The sequence below is a fragment of the Manacus vitellinus genome, unplaced genomic scaffold, assembly GCF_001715985.3.
Source record: "Manacus vitellinus isolate BGI_N305 unplaced genomic scaffold, ASM171598v3 scaffold_6_pilon, whole genome shotgun sequence".
Taxonomy (NCBI): domain Eukaryota; kingdom Metazoa; phylum Chordata; class Aves; order Passeriformes; family Pipridae; genus Manacus; species Manacus vitellinus.
The window spans coordinates 17,415,130-17,441,880 of NW_021940750.1; the positions used below are offsets into that span (position 1 = coordinate 17,415,130).

Below are 26,751 nucleotides of genomic sequence, written 5' to 3' on the forward strand. Positions count from 1 at the left end.
CTTTCACAAAACCTCTATTCAGAGTGGTTTTATCTGCTTTCAAGAATAGTCAGCAGGGTGGTTAAGGATAAGCTCAGAAATTTCCAATGGTGAAGGACAGAAATCATGCAGAATGCAAGGCTGCCACACTGGAGTGCAAGTCTTTTACACTCTTCAGTCTCTCACACTGGGTCCTCTTTGTTTTTAAAAGGTTATTGTATCTTTCCAAGTATTTCCCTACTATCCAAGTATTAGCTTAACAATCGAGGACACCGCTAGCCCTGTAACAGAGAAACAACATTTTTCTTCTGGTAGTAGTTTCCTGTTGTGTGTGTATATTCCCAATTTCACTACCTTGCCTCTATCTGTGTTCTTCACTGTTTAACTTTTAATAAAACAAAAGCTGTAACTAAACACTTGATTTATGCAGGTTAAGGCATAAAATTACTTTCACATTTTCTATCCACTTATTAGCAGTTTCTCCATACTCTGTGCTAATATGGAATTTCAAATATGGACATGATAAATCTCCTTGGCAAATTAAATATTTGTTCTTTAGATGACTGGAAACTTTTTCACTTTCACTGCAAAAGAAAGAAACTGTCTCGGAAGGCAAAACTGCCTTCACCACTTCTAGTCAGTCTCCTTGCTTTACCACACAAATATTTTCGCAAAGAACAGAACGTGGGTTTCGTTTTGATAAAAACATTTCTCTAACCTGTGGATTGTCGTTTCCTGCCTCTTCTCTTGGGTTCAGTAACAGGAAGAGAAAGTTTTGAAGCAGAAACGGGATACTTCTTAAGCCGTTCGCTGGGGTCTGCAGTATCAACAATTCTAAATCCAAGAGAGTTGGAAGGGCTGTTTTCCAGTGTGTTATCAGCACTCTTTCTTCCTCTTCGTCTTCTTCGAGGACCGAGTAACTCCACAAATACATCTGCTTGTAATGAACTTTGGCTTTGACGAGTGGTCCGGCTATTAAGTCTTAAAGTAGGCCTTGTCACTGCTGAAGAGGCTGATTTTATGTTTCTTAAACCCCTTCTGGTAATTTTTGGTGAAGATTCAGTTTGCTGACTTCGAGAAGCATATCGTGCCTGACGCTGGCTGTTCTGACTTGAGAAAGGATTGTTGAGTTTGGCTGCTCTCATTTTTAATGGAAACTTGACCTGGGATCTTCCTGGCTTTGATGGGCTACAAAAAGTGAACAGTTATATTTATTTGTCCCCAAATTACATTCCTCCCTTTTCTGTCAGTTTTCTAATTCAGCATTTACAAAACCCAACCATTCCAGGTTGGACTGGTAAGCAGCTGGCTTTCAACCTGATGCAGTCAGTCATTCAATTACCATTATCTTAAATATTGCCCTGGGGTCTCTTAATTAAATATTATGTGGGGCACATACTTTAAGGAAATGCTCAGAATACCGATCCCATTTGCAGCTTGTGCAATAGGAATGCATTAATTAGAGCACCAGCTATCAATGTCTTTAAACCGCTTATTTCTCACTGTAACCTCTGTAACAACTGTAACTACCAGGATTTCTGAACATTATTATCAGCCACATAAATGAATTGCAGTTGTAAAACACTAAGTATAAGAGTTATGCTCTAGTCAGGGTTTATAACTAATACTCAAGACTCTCCTTCCTTTGCAGGAGAGAAAGAAGATCCCAGAGACAAATTTCTTTCTCAAGGAGATACATGTTCTCTCCAACTACTGAATTTCAACTGTCAGAGCCACAATTAACCTTGCTTCAGTCCATTTAAAAGACTGTACCAAAAAGAAGAAAAATACTCTGAGATCAGAAAATTTTCCTTCAACTTTTATGTTGCTGGCGTGTGTATCAAATAAAATTTTTATTGAAATTATCATTGGATTATTTAGTTTATTGTGGGGGGGTTTTTGGTTGGTTGGTTTTGAAGGGGGTTTTCTTGGCTTGGATTTGTTGGCCTTTTTGGGGGGGTTGGTTGGTTTGTTTTTGTTGGGTTTGTTTTGTTTTGTTTTTTGGGCTTTTTTAAACAGCTACAGCATTAGTCCTCAAGCCCTCCCAATATCATATGACCTCCAACAGATGGCCTTGTCTTCCCTAATGTTCTAATACTTACTGAATACATCTAGTGTATATATATATACTGTATGCAGTTTGTGTATATATATATATATATTCTAGTCCTCTAGAATTCAAAACTGTACAAAAACAACTCCAGGTTTTCTCCAGAAGATCTTTACTGTTTGAAACTCTCCTTACTTTACATTCAAACAGTAGCTATACAGAACTGCAACTCTGATGGCCATCTCTCACCCACACATCCAAAGCTGGCATTTTTATCCTGAAAAGTGAGCCTAAGTCCAGTGGCACTAACTTTTGTTCATATTACATCTTTCAGTAAGAGCCAAATTCATAACAAGCTGCCATTAAAAAAACATCTTTGTCAGACTAGACTTCAAAATACATGCTTATGTGAACAGTTATTCCACATAATAATCAAGATATTTTCATTTAACAGACATCTATTTACCTTATCTCTTCCTCCTCTTGAGATTCATCCTCCTCATCTTGCTCTTCTTCGTAATGCTCTTCCTCACTTTGTCCCATCTCATCATAGTTTGCCTCTTCTTCCCCTTCTAGTTGTTCAGCAGTCTCTTCATCACTTTCCACAGAAGGCCTCTGTCTGGAGGAGAGGCGTCTAGAGCGCTGTTTTGGTCGGCACTCTGGGCAAAACCAATCTCCTTCAGGAATGACCTAGAAACAGAAGAGGAAAAAAAATAAATCAGCATTAGCAATATGCAACTAAGTTATAAAAACTACTCAAGTTCTGTGTGAAAAGGAAGCACTTCTTTTTCCTGAGATACCTTCAGCTTGGGCCTGATGCAGTAAGTGTGGTAGCCTCGATCGCAGCCATCGCACAGCACCATGCTTTCCGCATCGCCTTTCTTTCGGCACACCTTACAGCGAGCATTGAGGATGGACTTGGACCAGATGACACTTCGATCCAACGTGGACAGATGAAGGAAGACTTGGGACAAGCTGGTAGAAGAAAGAAGCGACTCTCTCCAGCGATCCAGAACTGTTTTATAAGACCGTCCACCATCACTGGCATCTTCCATTAAAGAAGGGGATTTAAAAAAGAAAGAAAAACAACAAAAAAACCAGAATTATCACACTCCTTTTACAAAGATCCAGGTTATTCTAGACAGTCAAAGTAAAACTCTGACTGTCAAACAGACAGCAGTAGTAAACTGGGATAATATTACAACCTTTATCTTATCTCTTCAAGACTTGAATATTTTCTCCTTAGCTTCCAAGCTGCTGAAGCCTTTAAGATTTTACTCTTCCATACATATTCAACTTAGAACTTGCACATACATAGATCATGATTAAAATGTTACAGTCTTACTCAAATGTCAACCTGGAAACCTAACTATTTGATTTATAACATATAAACAAAGCTTACTTAAGATTACAAAAAAATAATCACATGTCCAATTTACTTTTCCTTGTATGTAACTTTTGAAATCCCAAAATATTTACATTTAAAGGAAGTACCTGAAACTTCACTGGCAAAAAACAGCTTAAAGAGCACTTCTCACCCACACATGCTCCAGTATAGTCTAGCAGAGAGCCTTTCAGCCCTCTGCCCATGCCTCAGTGCCTTCATTCCTGCCCTGCACTCTGCCTTCAAAGAACCTGTGCATCTGTGTGATTAACCAGGTTGGGTGACTTGGACTGGTTGAAATATAACTGTTTCCTCAATACTTTATAAGCAACGTAGCACATAGGAATCCATGGTACACATTGAGTGTCAAACCAAGTAAGACCTGGGATCCTAATTAAATTAGAAATAAATGGAGGGGACACAGGGGTAAGAAAATAGATTGTATTTTCAAACAGGTTTGGTTAGCAATCCAGGCCATGGAAGCAGCCAGACAAACACACACACAGAATAGCATGGGGGGGCAGCACCAAACAGGAATGAGCAGCTGGGAACCACAGAAACAAATGGGCTGTTCAATGACCTAAGGGAAACAAGAAGGTGGAAATGATACCCTGCACTGCTGCTGCTGAGCAGAAAGTGAATTTCTTTATTAATGCTGAAAGTTATTTTTTGCATTTTAAAGAAAGAAGGTTTGAGGACAGGAAGAGACAATACAACAGTGCTTTTGATAATGGAAATGTCTGCAGACTTCCCTTCTGAAAGTGATAGTCCAGTTACTACTGCATGATCTCTAGTGGATTAATGATGCACTCCAGTATATAATGCCTCCCTGCCTGCTGCACTAGTCACAGTGGGCACAGGAATGGCCTATGATGCACCTGTCTGCCAAATGACTTATTGTCAAGAATCAGAAGACAAAATATCTAATAACGAATAAAATGAAAGAACAAAAATGAGACTAATTACTCTCCTGGCAAGGCCTTTCTGCCTTCTCATCAACTGGCTGCCAGGATTTGTCTAATCTTGCATACATTTGCATTAGCAGCAGCACAAGAGAAATGATGAGAGAAGGCAGAGGGTAAACAGGCAATAAAGCTTCATAAATAAAATACAGCCACTTGTGAACTGCAAATATAAAGCTGTATTTCCTAACATTTCCTATTACTTCGTCCTTAGGTTTCCTGTATCAAGTTCAGTTTTCTGAGGACAGTGCTTTTCACAGCACTGCAGCATACCTCAATGTATTTCTTTAAAATTCAGTTAAGAAAATTAAACCTGCTTAAAACAGATTTCTACTATAACTCTGGGAAAGACACTATCTGAAGCATACACATAGTTTGACAAGTATTTCTTTTGCTGATAATGGCAGCTTCAGCATTATTACTTTTATTTGGAGGTTACTTTTAGCCTGGCTTGGTTCACTGATATAATTCATCACACAACACAAAAAATATACTGCAACTGCAGATTTGCAGGGCAAGTAGAGATGGAAATTAGTGACCACAACCTGCTTCAGCATGTCCTGCCACTGAAAGGAACACACCAAATAACACCCACTGTTTTCAGATCCCAATTTGTAAAATAAGAATAACACCTCTCTCTTCCATCCATCATCTTTCTCATTTATATTGTTAGCATGGAGGGAAAAACGGCCTCTTCCTTTGTGTCTTAGCAGCTCTACACTGCACAGTGGGATACCCCTCCGTCACCTAAGTCCTCCAAGCCTTGCTACAATGCAAATGAAGTTGTTTGACAGATCTGTGCACTCATCTATCAATAGCTAATTGAGTTGAGGGAAGGGGTTTCCATTTTAGTATTTCTAGAAAGGATATGCAGTTGCACAATGCTGTGGAGTTTCAAAAAAATGAGGACATTAAAAGGAAGGAGGGGAAAAAAATGGGATTATATGAACATGCAAATTTCTGTCCTAAAGTGATAAAAAAAATACAGTTCTTTATTTCTGGTTGCAGAAATTTTTTATTTTTTTTTTTTTTAATCTTTGAGCTGTATTTGTTTCAGTACCCATGTTTAAACCTTTGGCTTCAATACCACAATTCCTTCAATGTAAGGAACTGGTTACAAAATTATTTAAGAAAAAAAAAAAAACAAAAAAGAAAACCTGATAAAATATTCAATGCTTTCTAATTTTTAGCAATACAAGTAACATTTAAAATTTACCATCTCTCTGACTAGTCTTGTCTTTCACTCTCTTCCTCCTTTCATACCCCCAGTGGTTCCTTTCATCATCTTCTGCATTACCTAACATTAAATTCATAGAGTTATTTCAAATACCTTTTTGAAGCATGGTAAATTATTTTTAATTAATTTTTATAGTCCATACTTGCATAGTCTAAAAACATAACTAAAACAGTAGTTACGAACATGTGCACGCAGAAAAGTGAAGAGTAATGTGCACAGAGGAACTGCATATTCCAGGATTTATTTTGACTCCCACTACAAACAGAAGGCTTGAACTGAAAGCTCTGAAGCCTACCCTGCCTTACCTTTCTGTCCATCTCCGGTACAAATGGCTACAGGAGCAGATACTGACCACAGGTTTCTTTCTTAGCAAACAGCTTATGTGGTCTGTGCTACCATGAACCTCCTCAATTCTCAGAAAACGTACCCAGTTTATGGGCACACTTGTCAAGGGCCAAGAGAAGGAGCTCATCTGTCCATGTGAAACAACATGCTTTGGATATTGTTCTGCAGGAGTGTTCTTGAGTGATTAAATTAACCTCCCAGGAAGGAAGAGCCATGGTAAACCTCATCTGTTTCAATTACAAGGTATACCTTCTTTGACTGCCTTCTCTGAAGAGTAAACAAAAATTCTTCATCATAAAAATGCTCACTTCCACCTTTGTTGCCTCTGCTCATGAAACTCCGCAGGGAAGTAATGAAAGCATGAGAACAAAGTATGCAGATATACTAATCCCATCCCTGTTCAAAGGAAACAACTTTGACAGTAGAGAAAACAAAGATAATCAAAATCTAGAAGGAAAGGAATGGAATAAAGACAAGTAAAAAGAAGCAAAAAAGTTGTTTTGGGGGTTTTTGTCCTGCAAGAAGTAGGTGGCACAAGTTAAAAAGGAGGTAAATTATTCCCTGTATCAGTCACAAAGGTCCTCCTATGAATTAGAATCCAACCTTTTGTATGAAAATCTGAAGGATGTTTAATGACTGAAGTCCTGCACTAGTGCAGAAGGCAGGTTTTTTGGGAGGGCTGCCTCACTGAACTCCAGGGAAACCAAAGCACTTCATCATTTCATACCTCAACTTTAACATCTCTGTAATAGGAATGAGGAGACCCTACTTCTGCACTGCAAAGTATTTTGAAATGTAAGGTAAGGAAAAGTAAACTTGTATCAAAAAAGAAATAAAATCTGTAGTAAAAACTGCTTGTATTTCTACCTTCTCAAATGTAATTTTTATCTGAGAAGCAGCACTTCAGAGTTTCCTTCAAACAGCTATTTAAAATAAAAAAAAAGGCTTTTTTACATCTTAACTCATAAGTTTTTGCAGGAAAACAATGTACTGCAACTGCTCCCCCTCCTTTTCGTGTTTCTCCGCATACATTACCTCAGTTTGTACTGAAGGAAGAAAAACCAAATTTTCATAGCTAATGTTTAATGAAAAGACTTCTAAAAGACAGTTCATAATTAAGATATGCATACAACTCAAATCATGTTACATTTAATCACCAGACAACAGAAGATCAGCGACCATATAGCAGCTCTGTGAGGCCAAGGGGGCCATTTCTGGGGTTTCCAGATCTCCTTTTGCATCACTGTCTTCTGTGTCAGTCTTTTCTTGCTATTCCACTTGAACATTTGGTATGCACCTCAACTCTAAACTTATCAGAATCACCAGTGAGGCTCTTGGCAGCCTGATAGAGCCTCAAACAAAATCAGAGGAGAGAGGAACAGCTGGTCCTTTTATTGCTGTGCCGGGTCCCTTTGTCTGCTCTGCACCCTGGAGGCCACCAAGATAAACCTGCTAGTGACTGCAGGGAATTTCACTGTGCTGGCTTTAGGACTAGAAGCCATAAATGAAAACTAAAAATTGTTAAGTATGGCTCCATTCCCTAATATGAACAGAGCAGAATGAAGGGGGGGCAGAGAGGGCAAAGAAACTTCACAGTGAAAGCAACAACTGGAATAATGACAAACACAAAGCACATTCAGTTTGGTTTAAAGCAGAAAAGCAGGGGCACTCTTTTTTACTACAAGTGTTCCCCTGTACTCCCTACAGAACTCCTATCACTTGCTTGACTTCCAGTGTTTTTACTTCAGTGGTAACTAAATCAGCCTAAAAAGTTGAGATTATCGAGCTTAACATTAGAAACAGATATGCAAGGCATTTCGTCTAGGGCAGTTCCCTTAAATAGTTAGAACAACTATTTAAAAAGAAACTCCTGTTAGAGAAAGAAAAAAAAGAATGTACAGACACAATGATCTATATAAAAACAGTGACACAAAACCAAAATTCCACAAACCAAAACCCAGTGGTTACAAACTTAGACCTAATTTCTATTATCAGAATACTGTTGAACACTTTCTAAAGGGGTCAGAGAAAAAGTGCATCACAGCTCTGAGCACAAGACAGTCCGAAACAAGAAGCAGTGTCCACTTTTCCCTAAGAGGTTCAGTAGTATTACAAACACTTCCTTGTCAAGCTAAGTAGAGAACTTTTCTTTGCCTGTTACACATATGCAATCTTGCTTTCATTCAGACTTGACTCTTGCTAAAAGTGGCCCATTACACAACCGAAAACATGAGACATTTGGCACCAAAGGTAAAGCAAGAAAAGGGAACCTGACACTGTTGCTTAACGGTTCAGGCAGTGAGCCAGAGCAGAGGATCCTTCCTGGGATCCTTCCTGCTCCTCACTGATGTAATTATTCTATACATTACAGTAATCTTAGAGCATTAGCATTTTTCAGAGCAGAAGAGATGCAGGGGCACACTATGGAAAACGAACATCAGGGATTTTAAGACATGCAAATCACGTACAATTGCTTTCCCTATACAGTTTCTTTGTTGCACCATATAAAGCACCTAAAAGGGAAAAAGATTCCCAAGTTAAAAAAGAAATCCCACCATCATTGAAAAGATCAGGTAAAAAAATGAACCATCATTAGATTACAGCAGTTGGAACCACTGAAAAAAAAAGACACAGGAGGACTTAAAAAACTTTCCCTCCAATACTTCAGGGACATTTTTCTTCTTTTAGTCCTTTTCCTCTATTTCAGGGTGTACGATCAGTGGCCATAACTTGCTAATAACCATGTTTTTCCCCTTCAGGGAATGGTAAACTTGGAACTGTCAGCAAGATGCTGTTGGCAAGTTTGTAAGCCAGTTTAGAAATGGAGGCATATAATTCACAACGTATTTACAACTTGTATATGAAGAGTAAGTAGGACAAATGATAGATGTACTGTCAATTACTGTTGTGCAAGTTGCAAATAGAGTCATATAGTAGGAAATAAGCCACATCATGCCTGGCTTGGAAAGAGCAGACATATTTGAGTTGACCAAACACTAAGCCAAGTAAAGCTTTCAAACAGTTGCGATTCAAACTACTCTCATGCTGTCCCCTTTCATCTCAATCATTTGTCGCACTTCCCTGTTCTAGAGGTTATCACACCGATAATAAAAGCTTGTGGAAGGGAACCCATGTCTGCACATCAGTCTCTGGCACAAATCTAGCTTAAACTCATCTTCAGTGGCAACTGATACCCAGACAGCAAACTCCATGTAGGAGCAGCCACGATGCAGAAACAGCTTTGGATCAACTGTGCCATAGGGCATTAACATCTAGTGTTAACACACCAAAACCTGCATTTTCATCTTAAACTACTACAGCAACATCTGCCAGAGCATAAGAGTTTTGTACACAGTGGTTATCAGAGGAAAGTATTGTCTAATAGGGTGTGTGGCAGTTGTTGCTCTGGAAGACCCTGGTATGTGCTGTGCTGGTAACCCATACTGCACTCTCACAGGTGACAAGCAAAGCAGTCCTGCAAGCACAGAGCATGGCTCATCCTCAGTGTGCCATCCAGACAGGATGGCCTTGGGAAGGATGAAGCATCTTTACATACTTCTCCAAGACAAAACTCCAGCTCTGAATTGCAAAAGGATCCTAAGGAATCCAGACCTGAGGTATCACTGGAAAACAAAATGACTTTATGCGCTTTGGATCTTCTCTCTCACCCCTAGAGCACCATCAGAGGCAGTCAAGGAAGGAATGTGTATCCAAGTCAAGCTAAAATCCTGCTTTGGTTTAAATTTTTCTTGCAACCTTTTATTTCCAAGTTTTACAGCACAAATGCAAAACCCGAGAATCTGGAAGTCTGCAATGTAAATGTTTCCCACATTTTACAGTCAATATTCTGATCAAGGTGATCCACATAAACAAGGCTTATATTGCTTTTGCAGAAACAGTATAAAAAGCAGCATATATTTTTACAACCTAAATAACACTCAGAAGAAACTCACTGTAGAGCAACATGATATATTGGCCTCAACAGTAATTCTGATTTAGAGTATTCTCCCAGAAAGATTACTCATTCCTGCCTAAGGGTACAATCTGTCTCCCAGTGCATCAGTATAATTGTAGGGCCACACAAACAAGGTCACTGAAACGATCCATGTTAAATAAGCATGAACTTAAGGGTAAAATTTGCTGTTAATTAATACATATAGTTCAGGACAAGTAGAATAGTAAGAAAATAGTAATATTTCCTCATGATTGATTGCCTTGAAAACTAACAATCTAACTTTTTTCAGTTTTACAGTGTTACACAGCAGTAGATTAATTATTTGGTTTTTTCCCCCAACATGCTGCTCTAAAGCATCCAGTCCTTCAGAAGAAGCAAGTGGGTTTGGCATGCGGGGTTTTTCTGTGGTGTTGGGGCGGGTGGGGTTTGTTTGTTTGTTACAGAAGCTTACACAACATCAGAGACATACAGTTTAAATTTCGAGACTTACCAAGAGGTGCTTTGAGAAACCTGCGCTCAATTCCTTGTTCTATCTGAAGCAGTGCAGATGCCAAGCAGTGGACCACATTATTGACTGGTTGAGGGGTACTTGTGCTTGTTGATGCAGCACTTGGAGCTTCAGTTTTTAATCCAATAAGTCTAGAACAGAAACACATAAATTATCTTTGAATATTTTGAGTTTAATACCAGAGATATTCGTACGTGTCTGTATCCACAGTAGATTCTTTTATTTTAACTTTCTTTACATGCATGGACTGTGGACATGAACAGATACTGCACAGGTGTGATTAGTTATCCTAGTTCTTATGTTTGCTTAATTAGCTTAGTTAATCTAGATAAATCATCTTTAGGTAAGTTATTTAAATTTCAAGAAATGTGGATGACAAATTTCAATACAATTATTAAGATTTCAGAAACATTTGATGCAACATCTATCAGCTGGTTTACGAGAGATGTCTGTGAAGAGTACAGTCCCAATAATTTTTCAGTGAAAACACTTCCAGTGGTGAGGTGTAGCCTTTTAGAGTACTTCCACCTGCACAAGTTCAACTACGCAGATTCTTACAGTTCATAAGATTTTTGAAAAGAAAATAAATCAAATAAAAACAGAATGTAACTTTAGAATGTAAATCAAGAATTGTTAACTTATATGTTCTCATCCTTGGAGGATCTTTCTAAAACACTAACTCTTCGTGTAAGGGTGATAAAAAAAGAAATAAGAAAAAAGAACAACAAAACAAAATCCAACCAAACGAAAAACCCAAACCAACCAAACAAAACACCAAAAAAGTAGTTTTCCAATAAAATGGGATTAAAAGACTAAGCAATCATTTCAAAGTGTAGTTAATCTTTCTGAACCACAAACATTAAGTATAGTGCAGGAGAGCAACTCGCACTAATGAAAATAAAATTCAATTTATATTTGGGGTTTATAGAGAAACAACTAATTAAGATTCTCTGGATTCTGCTTTATTCTGATGCATAAGGAATGCTTTTGGTCGTCCCTGTTCTTTTTTCACACTTAAAAGCTGTTCATTATATTTTGCAGTCACACACATTTTGAGAGCCTGAAAGCAAACAGAAAGAAAGCTGCATAGTTATTTACATTTCACTAGTCAAACTCCAAGGTCTTAATGAGATGTCACTCGCTCTGAGGTGGATAAAAAGCCCAGCATCAAAAGCAATCTGTCACATGATTTCAGAATCCCATAGTGTGTTTTAATATGCAAGTCTTTATTAGAGTAGACTTTATTCAGAAACTCTGATTGAGTCGGTAGTCGGTATCAAATGGAAAAAAAATGAAGCAACAAGCTTCTGTAGAATTGAGAGCTGGCAGTGGAGCGAGTGCCCAAAGTAAGTGGAGACAGATAAATTTTAGCTGCTTAATTAAAACAGTGGAATATTTCTATGTTGTGGTTTTCAGGAACCAAACATCTGTAAATTGTGTCATTAATATAAAGGATGAGCCTATCCATTTTGCATGTAACTAGAGAACTCTGATTTGAAGGGCAATCTTATATGAAAATACTAATTCAGAAAGCTGAAATAAAAAGGGGAAAAAAAACTTAGAGAACTTTAAACGTCTAACATCCAATACAACATTCAAGAGTCCACTCAGAAATTCAATTTTTATTAAAGTCCAACAGCAGATAATCTCCAGAATACCTAAGCAAACAGTATGTTGGCACAATGACTGTCTCCAATAAATCTTTTCCTGAAGTATTTCAACATTTATATCCTATCAAAACATTTAATTTTATATGTATTAAGTCAATTAAGGTAGATCTTTATTTCCAAGAAGTATGTTACTTCTGATAACTAAAAATTTAGAAATCTTCACCATTTCTGTAGTTTCTGAAATTTGATTTACAACAAAAACTTATATCAGAGTCCAACACGTATTTCAAATCTTTGTTTAAAAACCAAATGAAGCCCCTCAAAACAATTCTACAGCTGCAACACTATATGATTTGAGGTTTCCTCTCTCTTACTGTATTGGAGCTTGCTCTACTGAAGTATTATAATCTTACAACTTCATGAATGATATCTCCTTTTTGCTGCAGTGCTAAAAAGTAATTCAGACCATGGCCTGTTGCCTTGATGGGTCTTCCTGTGACTCATGAAGAGGTACACTGGCCAGTTCAACCAGCAATTTGTTACTATTACCATCTTTCCTTTTTAACACTCTTACTCTTTCCACAAATTTAAGTAATTTTTTGTTTTGGTTTGGTTTTTTTCCTTCTGGAAAAGAAAACATCAATTACCAGATTAGTTTTTCTCTGCATTTTAAATTATTTTAAAATTAATCCACGTGTTACTTCTTTGATAATTAATGTTCACTTTGAGTAGCGCAATATCTGAATTCCTAAAGTTGTAAAAATTGGTGCCTTAATCTTATATGGTAATAGAACAGCATCATTTAGAGACTATAAACCAATGCAAAAATCTCACGTTTTACAACTCAAATCTTAAAAAACACCATTTCAAGGAATTTGAGGGTAAAAACAACTTGAAGATCCAAGTCCTCCCCCAAAAACCCAAACCAGAGCACTGCTATAAAACTCATAGCAAAGAGCCATTATTTAAACTATAGCTCTTACCTGTCTTTCACAATAAACTTATCTTGATCATCAGTTTCCATTACTTCAGATTCTTCATTCACAGTTTTAATAATACCATTTTCTTTGTTTTCATCACTCAGAAACTCATATCGCCCATGTTCTAAGGCTGCTCTCCAAGCCTGTCTGTCTGTAACCTGAAGCAAACATACAACTTTGAGGTTTCTAAAGAATCAAAGGCCACAAACTTTTAGTGCCAATTACTCCCTACATTTAATTTAATTATGCCTTTAGTAAAACCACAGCATTCAAGAGTTCCCATTTAAGTTACAGACTCGATGGCATCACTGTGCTCCTAGGCATTCTACAAGTCACAAATACCTTAATAGCCCCCAACGTTCCTTGGTAGATCCTGTCTTCAATGTCCAAAAGAAAGTCTCTAAGTCTCAGTTCAAGCTGCTTCTCTGCAGATAGGTGAGAGCCATCGTGAGCATTCTGCATCCTTCCCCGTCCTGAAGGAGGTCTGATGTCACTTTGAGGTTTGTCTGCAAGAACAGCAAGTAATTTGGTGTTAGTGGACCTTATTCCTTAAAGCAGCCATTGGTGAAGGGAACAAAAGTAGTACAGGGCAGAACCAAGTAAACATGAGTTCAAAATTCCCTTCCTGTAGCAAGATGTTGCCAACACCAACATCTCTATGCCAGCTAAGGCATCTGAACCAACCAAGTAGAGTATTCTTTAGAGGGATGACCTCTAGATTGGCATCCACCCATCCCAACGCATAGAATGGGAAATCCTTGTAATTTAAAAGTAGTTCTTCTGCCTTAAAATGCTTTCTAAAGTAGTAGATAAGCAAACAACAACTCTGCTATAAGTGTAAGGAGAAAAAAAAAAAAAGATAATAAAGTCACATTTCTAGTATTTGATGGCTCTTACTTTACAAGAGAACCCTTCAGTTTTCTTTCCTGCAAGGATCTTTATCACAGAAACACTTAAAACAAACATGTGCTGAGAATCACAAAACCTATCAAAACAAATATAAGCCCTTTTAAAAACTTAACTTTTAAACAAAACAAACAGACCAGACTTATTGTGTCCTCTAATTAAAGGCAGGGAAAAAAAGAACAAGACAGCACAATAATTTATGAAACCTAGGAAAGAGCTGATGATGGGCTGTCAAGTAAAACCTCTTATAAGAGAACTCAAAGTTCATGCAAAAACTCTAAAGCCACAGGAAAGTTTGCCCAAATCCTAAAGTAGTGCTCGCAAATCTGCATAAGTGGTGAACACTTCTGTTCACAGGATTTACCTTAAAACTTTTGAGTGCAGTGATGAGAAGTTACATGCAAGAACTTAGAGGTATTTAACAAAAAAAAATACAATAAAGCTGTTGTTAAGAAAGCACAAGGTGAATTTCTAAGGTGCTCTCAATTGCTGAAACAATTCCCTGTAACTGAAAATATTCTGAAAATGTAGACTAGCAACTCTGATGCCTGGATACGGGAAATGTCCTTTTTCGTTTAAAAGCAAAGAAGAAATGCAATGAGCAGAACTGAAAAAGCAGCAACTGCTTTGCAAATAAGTGATGAGGAGAAGTTAATGGATACTGGAATTAAATCAAGTAATAGCACATATCAATTTTATTTCCATGCTCTGTTGAGTGGGAACTGGAAAAGGCAGAAGGGCAGTCTACAGTGCAAGAGAATTACGAAGTTGTTCTCATTTGTCTTGCAAGTCATTTGAGTGAAGGCAATAGGGCAGCAGCTGGAGTCCACAGCAGAAAAGCTCCCAACAAAGCTACACATGGCCACTTATCCCTGCCTATCACACAGTGGTGGCAGCATTGGCATTGGACCACTACATTTGAATTTTTTTCATCTCTATTAAAGTGAAGTTCAAAGTTGCCTTGGCTGTGAAAATCAGGTTGCTTCAGGGCAGAAAGCAACACACAAAATACAGATAAAGGCGCAGCAATTAGGAAAATATGCATAAACTCAAATGTATCAGAAGACAATAGAGATTTTTCTAACCAAAAACCTACAAATATAGACATAAGGCCTCCAAATAAAGCTTAATTACTACACAGAAACTCTGTACTGTGCTGGTTTCCACCAAAAGAAATGGTAGATCAGTTATAAATTTAGCAGTACCTGATGTGCTCACAGCACGTCCTAGCATACACACTCCAGGAAAACAGAATTTGTCTCTGCTGTGAATAATTCTCCCTTGTCCCAATATAGATAACTCAAAATCCTCACACTGATTTTCATAATTGAAAACAAAATGCAATTTATTAAACGTTACCCTTGGGAGTTTCATTTTGGTAACATCCTTCACCTGCCAACATGCCATAAGCAATCCAGCTGCAAGCTTGTATATAAAGAATTTTAGTGGTGTTTGGAGCTAACGGCTTGCCAATAAATTGCTAAGTACTGGGCTAGCAGAAAAGGGAAAAAACCCCTAAATACTAGGTCTAGGATGGTTTTTCAGTACACTCCTACATTTAGAAACCCATAAAAATATCTGTTATACTGTTGTTTCCTCCTCTATTGAGCGCCTGCCAAAGGAAGAAAAAAGGAAAAAAAAATAGAAGAGTAATATCACAGAATCCCAATGCACCGATGTTAATCCACATACTAACCAACATAGCTACGCTATTTTTTAGTGCATATTAATCTTCACTCCTCAGTTAATCTTTTCCCAAAGGTCAAATTACTTCCTAAGGATGTTTGCTTAAAAGCCAATCCCAGTTTTCTAAGCAGTAAGACAACAGAAAAATTATTACTATTTTTTTTAGCATGAAACACCAGAAATACCACAAAGGTATATAAAAGGGGAAATAAAAAAAAAGGAAGGAAAGAAAAAAACAGTGTGTTTTCCATCAAATGAAACAAAGCTTCAGAATAATTCTTATTTTTCTGAAATTACAATTAAATGAAAATTAGAGGTTTCTAGAATATTATATAGAAATTGTATCTGTGGAAGCAAATTAACACCAAAAATCTTTCATTTACCTGGAATATGGAATTTTTCCACAGGAAAACTGCTTAGTTGTTCATATATTCTAGTTTTCTCTTGTAAAAGAGTTTCTTTTAAGGCACTCTCCCTATGTCCTCGGGAATTGAGAGCCTCTAGGAGTTGGTCCAGTTGTTCCCGAGAACTGTAAAAGCACCAACGGTTTGGTTTATATACTGGCCTTGGCACCTCTACAACAACACTGGTGTGTGAATCTTGGTCATTATTGGAGGTAGATTCAGAGGATTTCAAAGACTCTCCAGTTTTACTGAATACCTGAGGTTCATTTGTGCAAGACTGTCCACTATTCTGAAAGGAAGAGGTTCGAGGCAACAACATGTCTTCTGTGAGACCAGAATAGTCCTCCTCTATAAACAATCCAGGAAGAGAAGGGAAAATCCAGTAGCGTCGGTACAGACGGTCACGACCTAACGGGGTGATATTTGTGCAGGCTGTTGCATTCTGAATCTTTTCTAACAGTTCCTTCTCTTTCTTTTGTTGCTCCTGTTTTAAAGCTTCTTCATCTTCAGCAGCAAGAGGTTCACTCTTTTCACAAGTGGTCTCTTCTCGTCTTGTAAATTCTTTATATCCATTTTGCCCTCTCCTTCCTAAAGTTAAAAGAAGAAGTTTGGTAGAAATTCACTTATAATTTTTTTTTTTTTAACCAAAAGCTCAAGTAAAGGGCTTGGTTTAGTTCTATCACTTTCCAATTATCTAAACTTACACTGTCAAAGACCATCAAGCTCAGTCAAGAGACAATACCAGTTTTAATAAAAAAACTCAAGTGATTAACTGTGCTTCCCTTGATGAAGGGGTAGCCATTTTGAATACACTTACACTCTGCAGGAACTAGACCAAGTCTCACTTACTGACACTTATTTTTAATACCATAAAAAGGAACCAAACTTTTAAGAACTGAAAAGCATGTTACAGAAGCATCTTGTAACGTAAAATTCTAGCAATTTCATTACTGAATACAAACTATGATTTGGACTTAATTTATCATTCTCAAAATGATCAATTTAACTTCCCAAAGGTCTCAAGCAAGACTAGAATCCCTATACATGAGCTTCTTTGGCAAAGTCAGGTACCTTACTTTATAACTTTTCTTTTTAAATATATATACTACTGTTTTCTCCCCGTCAACTTGTACCAGATGAAAATATTTCAGTTCACATCTTAGTTTACCAAAGTATAAGGTTCTGGTAGTCATCTAGAAAAGTATGTCTCCTAACTGATGCATGCAACCTTCAAGATGCTGTCAACACTCAATTTCTACTGGTTTCCAGTTAGACCTTCAGTCCCCCAGTTGCAGGAATGAAATAATACTTGTTCATCATCCATTCACAATGTCTCAAACATGGGTATTTGAGAAACCTGAAATCCTGTTTAGGATCTCATTGTTTCGCCATCCTAAAGCTGTAGTAAACATGCAAATTTGCATTACTGAATGACTCAGTTTCCATCCCAGGTACTGTTCAGAACTGTACAAGTTTGCAACTTAAGTCCACAATGATCCAGGACTTTCACTGGCACAGACACTAGCACAAAGCCTTCCCAGCAGAAAGGCACAGATGAGCTAGATGCCCAAAGCCATCAACAATTCATCCCTCCTGTGGTGACACCTCTGTTTAGTTATGAATAGCAGGCTGCACCATTTACTGCACTGCAGCTCCTACTAGTACACTGCTGAGAAAATAAAATCTGGCAGTAAGACTGGTTGTATTTTCATACAGAACGCATGCTGCTTCATTAACAAAGGCAAACTAAACCCAAATGCTCAATCTAACTTTTTTAAAAAAAAAAATACTTGTTGTTTTTGTAGCTTACTAAAAAAATAGAATCAAACCCACACCATCCTCTATTAGATGGGACTCCTACAACTCTCTCTCTAAGGGCACTACTTACAACAGTATGGTTTGTTAGGCAACAGCCTGAGACTTTTCAGACAAAAGAGGAATCCAGACAGCTGACCACAAGAACTACATCAGGCTGGCTCAATGTACTTAGTAGCCCATTATCATCATGTTTGGGTGTGGGTTTTCACTTTTCCTTTAAAATATTACATGAAAGACTGATACTTTTATATAAAACACAAGAACTTCCCAGGGGCATGCATGCATATATACAAGTACACAAACAAATACATTATAGCATTACCTCTTCGTCGTTTTTTGTTTGGTCCCAGCTCTTCTTCATCCTCTGTCACTGTGTCCATGTCTTGCTCTTTACGCTCAATCTCTTTGCTCTCTGTACTGGTATCTAGGTCTTCTCGTTCCTCTTCCCTGACACAGTAAAAAAACCAAAAGGTGACTAAACAACAAACCACACATAAGCTGAATGATAAAAAATATACAATAAAATATGCCATCTTTGACACAAAAAATATTTTTCTCTTGCAAGTACTTAAGCTAGTAAAATATCTATAATGCTTTTAAAAAATAAACTTAATATATTAAAGCCCAGAAAAAAACCATTGAACTGTAAATGGAAGTTCCATATTAAAGACTAAAGCATGCTCTTTGGTATCCACACTTTCATTTGAAGAGTATTTTATAATCAGATCCTTTTTGGCGACATTCTAGCGTAGTTCTGTTGACATGGATTTTCTTCATGTCTAAAAAACGTTTCCTCCTCAAAATATGCTTATTTCACATTTTTGCCTCATCTAACAATTATAATTAAAAACCTACAGAACCACATGTAATTATTACATTTATTTTATTATTTTCTCTCAATAATAATTTCCAAAACATAGCACAAATCTATCTTTGGCCCATGCTCACCTTTAGAAGCATATTTATTTAACTAACTACCTTCCTCAAGCAGGTAAAGACATAGTATTGTATGCACACTTTGGGTTTTTTTCCTCGAATCATATACAGCTGCATGTGCCTGAATCTTACCACCTGAAAACATGCAGTTTTATTAACAGAACAAAAAAATTTTGGTTTTATGGAAATCACCTGGCATAACAGAGCATTTAAAAGAAAAAAAAATGCTATGAAATTTGATTAGTGAATTGTTATGTGAGGTCAGTATTTTCTAGCTCAGATCAATTCCTCAAGAGATAATGAACTACAATGGTCTGTATGAAGATACTCATAGAGATTAAATCAATGCAAGACAAAGCAATGCAAAAGACAAATTAGAATTTGTAAGTTTCTCTTGACAAGCTTCCAAAATAATTATGAGTATAGTAAAAATCACTTTCATAAACCAATTATAGAACACTAGGAAGAAAATAAAATCATACTTAAAATATACTTTTGCATATGATCAAGTCAACAAACACCATATAGGTTAGGTCTGGCCATGTAACTGAAAAGTGCTATATCATATATACCACAGTAATACTATGTATCATACCCAACAGATATTTCTACAGCAGGAATTCTTTGCTCCTCTTCCTTCAGCTTTTCTTGTTTTTCTTTCATTTTTAACTCTTGTTCTTTCAATCTTTCTTCTCTTTTCTTACGTATCCTAGTAGTAGGAAGGATATAGAAAACCAGTTGCAATTAATCTACTATCTGATCTGTCCACATCTTTTTCCTTTTATACTAAAACACAATCCAAAAATAGCACTAATGTGAGAATGCACAACATTTAGCACAACAAAGTTTCATTCCTGTCTACGGTCTCAAGAAACCAGTATAAAACAGAAACATTACTATTGTTTCTCGTATGCCTTCTGCAACCAAGGAATTAATCTCATTTGTAGCAACAAAATTTAGTTTTCCATATCCTAGTTTTACCTTGCTGCTGCTGCCTCTCGTTCTTTGCGATGCTGTTCTGCCTTTAATTCTCGGAACTCCTGTTTCGCTTGTCGTAGCACATCAACAGAGTCCTCAATGAAATCTCGAGTGGAGACGAGAGTCAGAAGTTTCCCACAGAGAGCATGAAGGATCTTCATCTTCTCTCCTAATAAAATTCAGACCAACATTTATATTTCATTATATAATTGATAATAAGCCTTACTCTTACACACTCCAGACTGGATTTGTTCTCACTCAAGAACTAGTGAACAGTCAAACATCTGCAGTCTACCAGCTGTACTTGCAAAGAGACATTTCCTGAAATATCTGCCTTTATTTTTAATTTATTAACTTTTATCACCAAAAGAAGTAGTAAAATGCAATATTATCTTCAAAACAGAGATAAAGGAACAGTACATGGTATTTGTTTTCTCCATTTCCAAATAATGAATGAAAGACTCAAACCAGAACAACATAAAAAACAGGGGCTGAATCAAACACTTCGATGCTTCTCCCAGAGAGATCCCCTCCTGCATGTAAAACTAACATTTTTAAAATGAGATTAAAAAAAGGCAACTCAGAAGTAATGAGACTGCCTAGCTCTGCAATCTCTGATGTGGTGGGACCTGTTTGTGGGGGCTGAAGCATAGGAGTGGGTTTTGGTCTAGGTGACCTCTACAGGTCCTTTCCAACCTAAATTATTCTATGATACAGTAAATTCTGACCATTACTGGTCTGAAGCCAGTTCTAAAATTGATCACTTAATAAGCAGTCTAGTAATTTCTAACATGTATTGTCTTTTATTACCTGGCAACAAATCATATACTGAGGTACTTGAAAGTTTCTTCAAGAGACCAGGATTACTTAATCTCAATTCCATGCAAGCATCATCAGTAGCATCAAACCCTCCTCGTTTCTGGTAACGGTATTTTGCATTGGCTGATGTTACATCAGCACCTGATGCTAGAATGTGAAGTCTGAGAATCTCAGAAAGAGTGCAGCTATCAAGATCCAAGTTTTTCAAATTGCAGCCTACAGTTGAGAAGAATGTATAGTTATTTTATACAGACATTTAAATGTATATAAATATAAAAATGTTATTTAAAATACACAGTAAATTAAGAACAGTAACAAAACAAGAAGTGAAACCCACACATACCCTGATGTAACTGGGGCCATGCAGCTGCCAAAGTTGCAACTGCAGACAGTGCAGATTTTGTGGGGTCTGCATCTTCATCCAAAGCCTCTGTTAAATCTTTAAGGAAATAAACACTTTATTCTAGTGCAAATTAAAACTTGTACTGTGGAGGGGAGGAAAGGAAGCTGTGTTTTAAAAGTTGCAGACAAAGCAAAAAGAGGGCCGATATTTACAAAAGCATCAATGTATTCAAAACTCAATTCAACGTCCAAATGAAAATTTACATATCTTTAAATGCAACTAAAAAAATCCAACTAAAAGCTAAAGACATGCACCACATGCTACATAAAGGGAGAACAGCATATAAGCTGTTAAAGCAACCACAACACAAAACATGCACAATGGCAACACAAAAGGCAGCAAAAACAAATCCATAAACACATTTGAAAGCACAAACAAGTAACAATGCAAGAAACACCTGTATTTCCTTTCCTCAAATAAACTACTATTTCCCATCATAAGTTTGTTTTTAGGAAACAATCCAAACCATTCACATATTTTGATACTGGCTATCACCATTCACCATACACTTTCTATCTAACTTAGATACAGCCTGTTCTGCACAAACACAATGACTTAAGTCATGACTAAGAAAGCATATTTCACCAAAACAAGTACCTGCACTTAATGAACATCACACATAAGCAAACTGACCAGGAAAGCAGGGAAGTGAAAGGGAGAAACAGCAAATTCCTGTTTCTTAAACAGAAGTTTCCTCAGCACTTACAGGTATTTCTCCAGAGGGTTGGTAGAATTCTTTCAGCATTGTATGCTGTTTCAACAATTTCACGTCACTCAAATCCAAATCAATAAGCAGTTAAAGTCATCAAGTCAATATAGAGCCACAAATCCAAACTAAGACTACATAAAATGCAAATCCACAACCGTATTGTATGACGATTGATGGTGTTTGAAAACTGTCACCCAGACATTGCAAAATGAACCTCTGCACCTCCTCTCTCCCTGTATCTATGTAACACAGTTTGAGAAAGTACTGTACATCCCAAAACCCTACACCCATGGTGTTCTCTGTTGCAGAAACACTGCCTGTACAGAATTTAACTGAGAAAACATGGTGACTACTATGAGTTTGGTTAACCAGATACAAAGCCAAGAACATGTAATTCCTTTACGGTACAGAAGATGTCTAAACAAGAGTGACAAGAAGTGGAAGTTCCAAGGCATGTAAAACATAGTAGATGAAGTGCCTTACCCATTGCTCTGCTAAACTAGAAACAAAACAGCAGATTTTTGCAATTGTCAGCCCCATGAAGTCGAATTAAAATATGAAAGTTACATTACATTTTTTCTGATCTGTCCTATGAATAATAAAGAATCTAATCAACTATTCTATGATACCTGATAAAGGAATCTTTCCTTGTATTGCCAAAGCAATGCTCAGTAGTCAAAAAAATACAGGTTAATTGCTAAATTCAACAGTAATTAAAACACAGTCTGAATTTTTTAACACCATATCAAATCTGTAACTTTATTCAATTACAAAGAGCAACCTCTATTGCTGAAGATAGTGCTCATGCTTTATATAATTTATAGACTGGACATAAATCTTAAGCATGAAAATACAGAGTCTTCAAGGGAGGAATTAAAAGAACTTTCCTGTACCTCACATATCTGTCTTGTGGAGGCACCACAAAATTCACTTGACCTCAAATGGGGACTGCTCTTATGTTCCTACCTATCTCTAATGAAATGAAGACTAGCAGGAAGGGCCAAAGCTTCTCCTTTAAACAGCCAGCAAATTTGGCAGTCCATAAACACCAGACCACGTAAATTTGTAACAAAGTCTGCACTTCTGATCAGGGGTTTAGTGATACTGAATACCTCTGAAAATGGGGGCAACTTCAGCCTTAGAGCAAAGACCAAAGGCAGAGTGACTGTGAGGCCCTTTACTGAAAGAAGGAGACATGGTAGTATGTAGGAGCTGTGGATGCATACTTCCCAGTCTTGAAAGACAATGAATATTGAATTCTCCATTATTGTTGTGCTGGGGAGTTTTAGATTTTTAATCTAGTTAGGTCCAGATTTTTTTGTAATAGATACACATAAAGACCTTTGAGGAGACTTAGGAAAAGTACTTGTTTCCGGACCCTCAGGAGAAACATCTAACAGTGCTGAAGGAAGAGGAGGAAGGTGAAGATGCTTCCTGCGCCTCCAAAACATAAGCAGTGCTGTTAAAAGCTTATTATGCTTTGCTGGATACAATTGTAGTAACAGTGAGCTTCCTTTTTCTCTCTTCCCCTCAGCCCTTGCACTCCATGCCCAGTTTAAAGCTTTAATTTCAGACAAAAGAGAAAAACCAAGCCCATTTACATACAATATCCATGCATAATAAGATAAGGTTAAACAAAGGAATGCCATAAATCATGCAGCTTGAAGTTAATTCCAGTACCATTTCAGCTTTTCAGCAGTAAAATTAAGGATCTGACCTTTGGTCTCAGCATCAGCTATTTGATCTTTGGCCACTTCCTCTTCCTCTTCGGCCATTGCCTGAAAGATGGCAGTCAGGAAGAAAAACAGCAATTCACATAGTGGGCCTTCAGTGTCATTTCCTACAAGAGCTTCCTCTAAAACCTCTGTGAATAAAGTTTAAGAAGCGTCACTTTTGCCACAAAGTTGGAAAACGATTATGTACTGAAGAATGAAAACATTATTTTTCCTTTAGGTATGATAATCAAGTTACTTTTCCATAATTTACTGTGTATATTCCTGAGGACATGGTGTCAGAAAGAGTGCTGACAAAATAGCATTATTTTAATATATAACTGTGAGAATAAAGTACAAATAGATATTTTAGTAAGTAGAATAACAACTTGTACATTGAAATTAACTTTGATTTTACAAACACTGCAGAGTTGACTGTGAAGAGAAAACTGGATTGATATGCATCTGTAAGCACTAATATATTAAAGCCACACAGAAAATTTGTAGCAGTGGTACTTGGGTGCACTTAAGATGTTTGGTTGTTCAGCAGAAGAACAGACACCACAAAACTGGGGCTCCTTGCCACATAAACAACAACTTGCCTAAAGTTACTCCTTCGGGAAATTCATCTTGAAGATCAAAAAGTTCCCCAAAAGCATGTAAAAACTCCAAAACCATCAGAGCATCACCAAAGATCTCGGGAGGAAGTCTTGTCTTCACTGGCATTGGAATGGGAAGTTCCTGCAATCCAAATGGGACAACTTAATATCCCACTTGATTTCTGCAGAGTACACAAGTGATTAAAACCAAACAGTTTATTATTCTAAGGGGTGTATCTGTAGGGTTTCTTTACATTTTACCAAAAAGGGTCCTGCAAGGCACAGTAACATCTATGGCAGTACTAACTTTAGAAACTGAAAAGCATGCAACTTGAATGTAAAACTTTTGAGAAAAAAGTTTATTCGTGTTCATGAAGTTTGTATCTTTAACAAAGGAAGTCAAACTCACTACAAGTTACAACCATTTGCTATCAAGATTTTTCCTGTAAACCTTTATTATTTCACAAGAGTTTTGAATTTCAGTATGCTGTCTAGACAAGCAAAAATAAACATACTCTTAAAAGTTACTCATGATTGCTTGTGAAGACAAGCAAACAAAAACCCAACACATTCACATAAAACACACCCTTCTAATACTAGGATATGCAAGATCATGTCTGATGACTGCACGTTCTGGTATTGAGTTTTTTGCATTGGTAAGGCACTTGCAGCAGCTGAAGGTATTTTAAAGGGAGCTCATGTAACCATGTAACAAGACCACTTAACAGAGACACCACCTCCACATCACAGATGACAGTGTCTAACATTGTTTGACTTTGAAACTACTATCTTGATGTAACTCCTAAAGATTTGTCTTTTCAATGTTTCTTAGCAGACAGAGTTGTACAATTTCCAGAATGACACCTCCTTTCCACAACTATGGTAGTTCACAAACATTAACAAGAAGAATGCCCAATGCTATGCTTCACAGGAACATAGTAAGGTATTTCACCAATTTCCATAGAAGAGAATTTTTTAAAAAGCAGTCTCCACCTAAATTCATCTTTATTTATATTCTTGTCCTGAAAAATGCTCATTAAACAAGTATATTGCTAGAGTTCAAATCAAAAGAATGCCACAGGAAGCAAGAAGCCAATGTCCTTTATACCTTTTGCAGCCAAAAAATTTGGTTTCTTCATTACTTAAATCTTTTAAGTAACTCGGGTTTGTTCTAGGTGAGCTCATCTTGTATATTTAACAGAAAAATCAGGCATACTCAATACCCTCCACTCTAATGTCAGCACTTTAAACATACATTTGCTCCATGTGTAGACTGAATACAGCCTGCAAAACTTTTCTGGAGGTTGAAAATGCAGATGCAGACGATCCTATTAGCACTGCCACTGGGAAGTATTTACTACATGACTGCAGGTGATTCACAGCCCCTAGCATTCCAATCAGATCTAGATTTGCCTCTGCATTAGGAAATCTAGCCTGGGGTCCTTGCAAAGTATGAGCTTGAGTTATTCCAAATTCAATCATACCTTAAGATCATCACACTCCATATCTTCTCTAGGCTTACTCCACTGTTTCAGGTATTCCACATATTTTCTCTTTTCCTCACGCAGCTTTTCTCTTTCCTGAAAAAATGCCACAATTGTGTATAAAATATTGTCAGATAGCCCTATTGCAGTTTCTAAAACTGCACCATTTACTATGCAATCACACTGAAAAGTAAAGCATCACATTTAATTAGAATGAAGTAATGTATTAATTTTTATTTTGTATAAAATTATACTTGCAAAAATGTTTAAATGTCATGATACTTTGTCGTGATTAGTTGTTGCCTTTGTTTCGGGGTGTTTTGGGTTTTGTTTTGTTTTTAATGGAAGTGGTTGAAGAAAAATATCTAAAAATTAGAATATTTATGAAAGTTGCCTCAAAAAAGACCATCAAAATATAGTGGATGTGGCTGTAGTGAAATACTGTGGAATATATAATTTCTTCATATTCAAAGTGACAAAAAGTTATTTAGCAAGCAAAGAGAATCCACAAGGAAACCCACAACCATTTGATATGCTGTGAATCTGATGCAGTACAGCATCTTTAACACTCAAACAGAAGATAACCATCAAATCAAATAAGTGTATGCATTACTAGCGAGAAGAAAACCCAATCCACCACACTGAAATAGACCTTACTTCTGAAGTAAAGTGAACTTTGGTGAAGTAAAATTATAGACAATGTTAACCAGAAATACAAACCCATAATCAAATCTTATGACTGTCTGTTCTTCTGAAGTGCTTTACTAGGAACTGAAAACAGTTAATGGAAAATAACTTGAAACAGATAATAACTAAGAAACAAGAAAACTAGAAACCTGTTATACTGTTTCTATATGAAACACATATACTTCAAATGCATTACTTTTTCCTTTTCTATTTTGAGTCTCTCTTTCTCTTCTTTCTTTTTCATCCTTTCTTCTTCCACAATTTTCTTCAATTCTTCTCTCTTTTTTTCCTTATCTTCTTTCTCCTTTTTCCTAGCTTCTATAGCATTTGCCTTCTCTTGTTTTAATTTAGCTTTTTCAAAAGCTACAAAAGGAAAAAAATCAAGTTATTTTTTCTTTTGTAAAATGTTAGTTTTAACTGCTAAATAGGCTGAACTTTTTATAATTACCATATGAAAAAGATATTGTTATGAAGACTGAATTGTTTCTATGCCAACCACAAATTCAAACACTTGAAAGTTCTTCAGACAATCAGAGTTTTAAGCCTAAGTATTAGACATGTTCTACAGGTTCTCATCACTGTAATAAAGCTAAATTTATC

At 36.8% G+C, this 26,751-nt stretch overlaps 1 protein-coding gene across 1 annotated transcript in view; it reads right to left on the minus strand.

Annotated features, from left to right (window-relative positions):
• Positions 1 to 26,751, minus strand: part of BAZ1A (bromodomain adjacent to zinc finger domain 1A) — a 58,535-nt gene that overhangs the window by 4,259 nt on the left and 27,525 nt on the right. Inside the window, exons 8-24 of the mRNA XM_029964082.1 lie at positions 26,348 to 26,514; positions 25,465 to 25,560; positions 23,984 to 24,122; positions 23,387 to 23,533; positions 20,901 to 20,996; positions 20,549 to 20,773; positions 19,742 to 19,907; positions 19,356 to 19,469; positions 18,147 to 18,271; positions 15,986 to 16,594; positions 13,353 to 13,516; positions 13,014 to 13,168; positions 10,403 to 10,551; positions 5,592 to 5,672; positions 2,830 to 3,077; positions 2,496 to 2,719; positions 698 to 1,167 (exon numbers count right to left, since the gene is read on the minus strand). Coding sequence (XP_029819942.1) covers positions 698 to 1,167; positions 2,496 to 2,719; positions 2,830 to 3,077; positions 5,592 to 5,672; positions 10,403 to 10,551; positions 13,014 to 13,168; positions 13,353 to 13,516; positions 15,986 to 16,594; positions 18,147 to 18,271; positions 19,356 to 19,469; positions 19,742 to 19,907; positions 20,549 to 20,773; positions 20,901 to 20,996; positions 23,387 to 23,533; positions 23,984 to 24,122; positions 25,465 to 25,560; positions 26,348 to 26,514 — 3,375 coding nt within the window. The remainder of the gene's footprint in view (positions 1 to 697; positions 1,168 to 2,495; positions 2,720 to 2,829; positions 3,078 to 5,591; positions 5,673 to 10,402; positions 10,552 to 13,013; positions 13,169 to 13,352; positions 13,517 to 15,985; positions 16,595 to 18,146; positions 18,272 to 19,355; positions 19,470 to 19,741; positions 19,908 to 20,548; positions 20,774 to 20,900; positions 20,997 to 23,386; positions 23,534 to 23,983; positions 24,123 to 25,464; positions 25,561 to 26,347; positions 26,515 to 26,751) is intronic.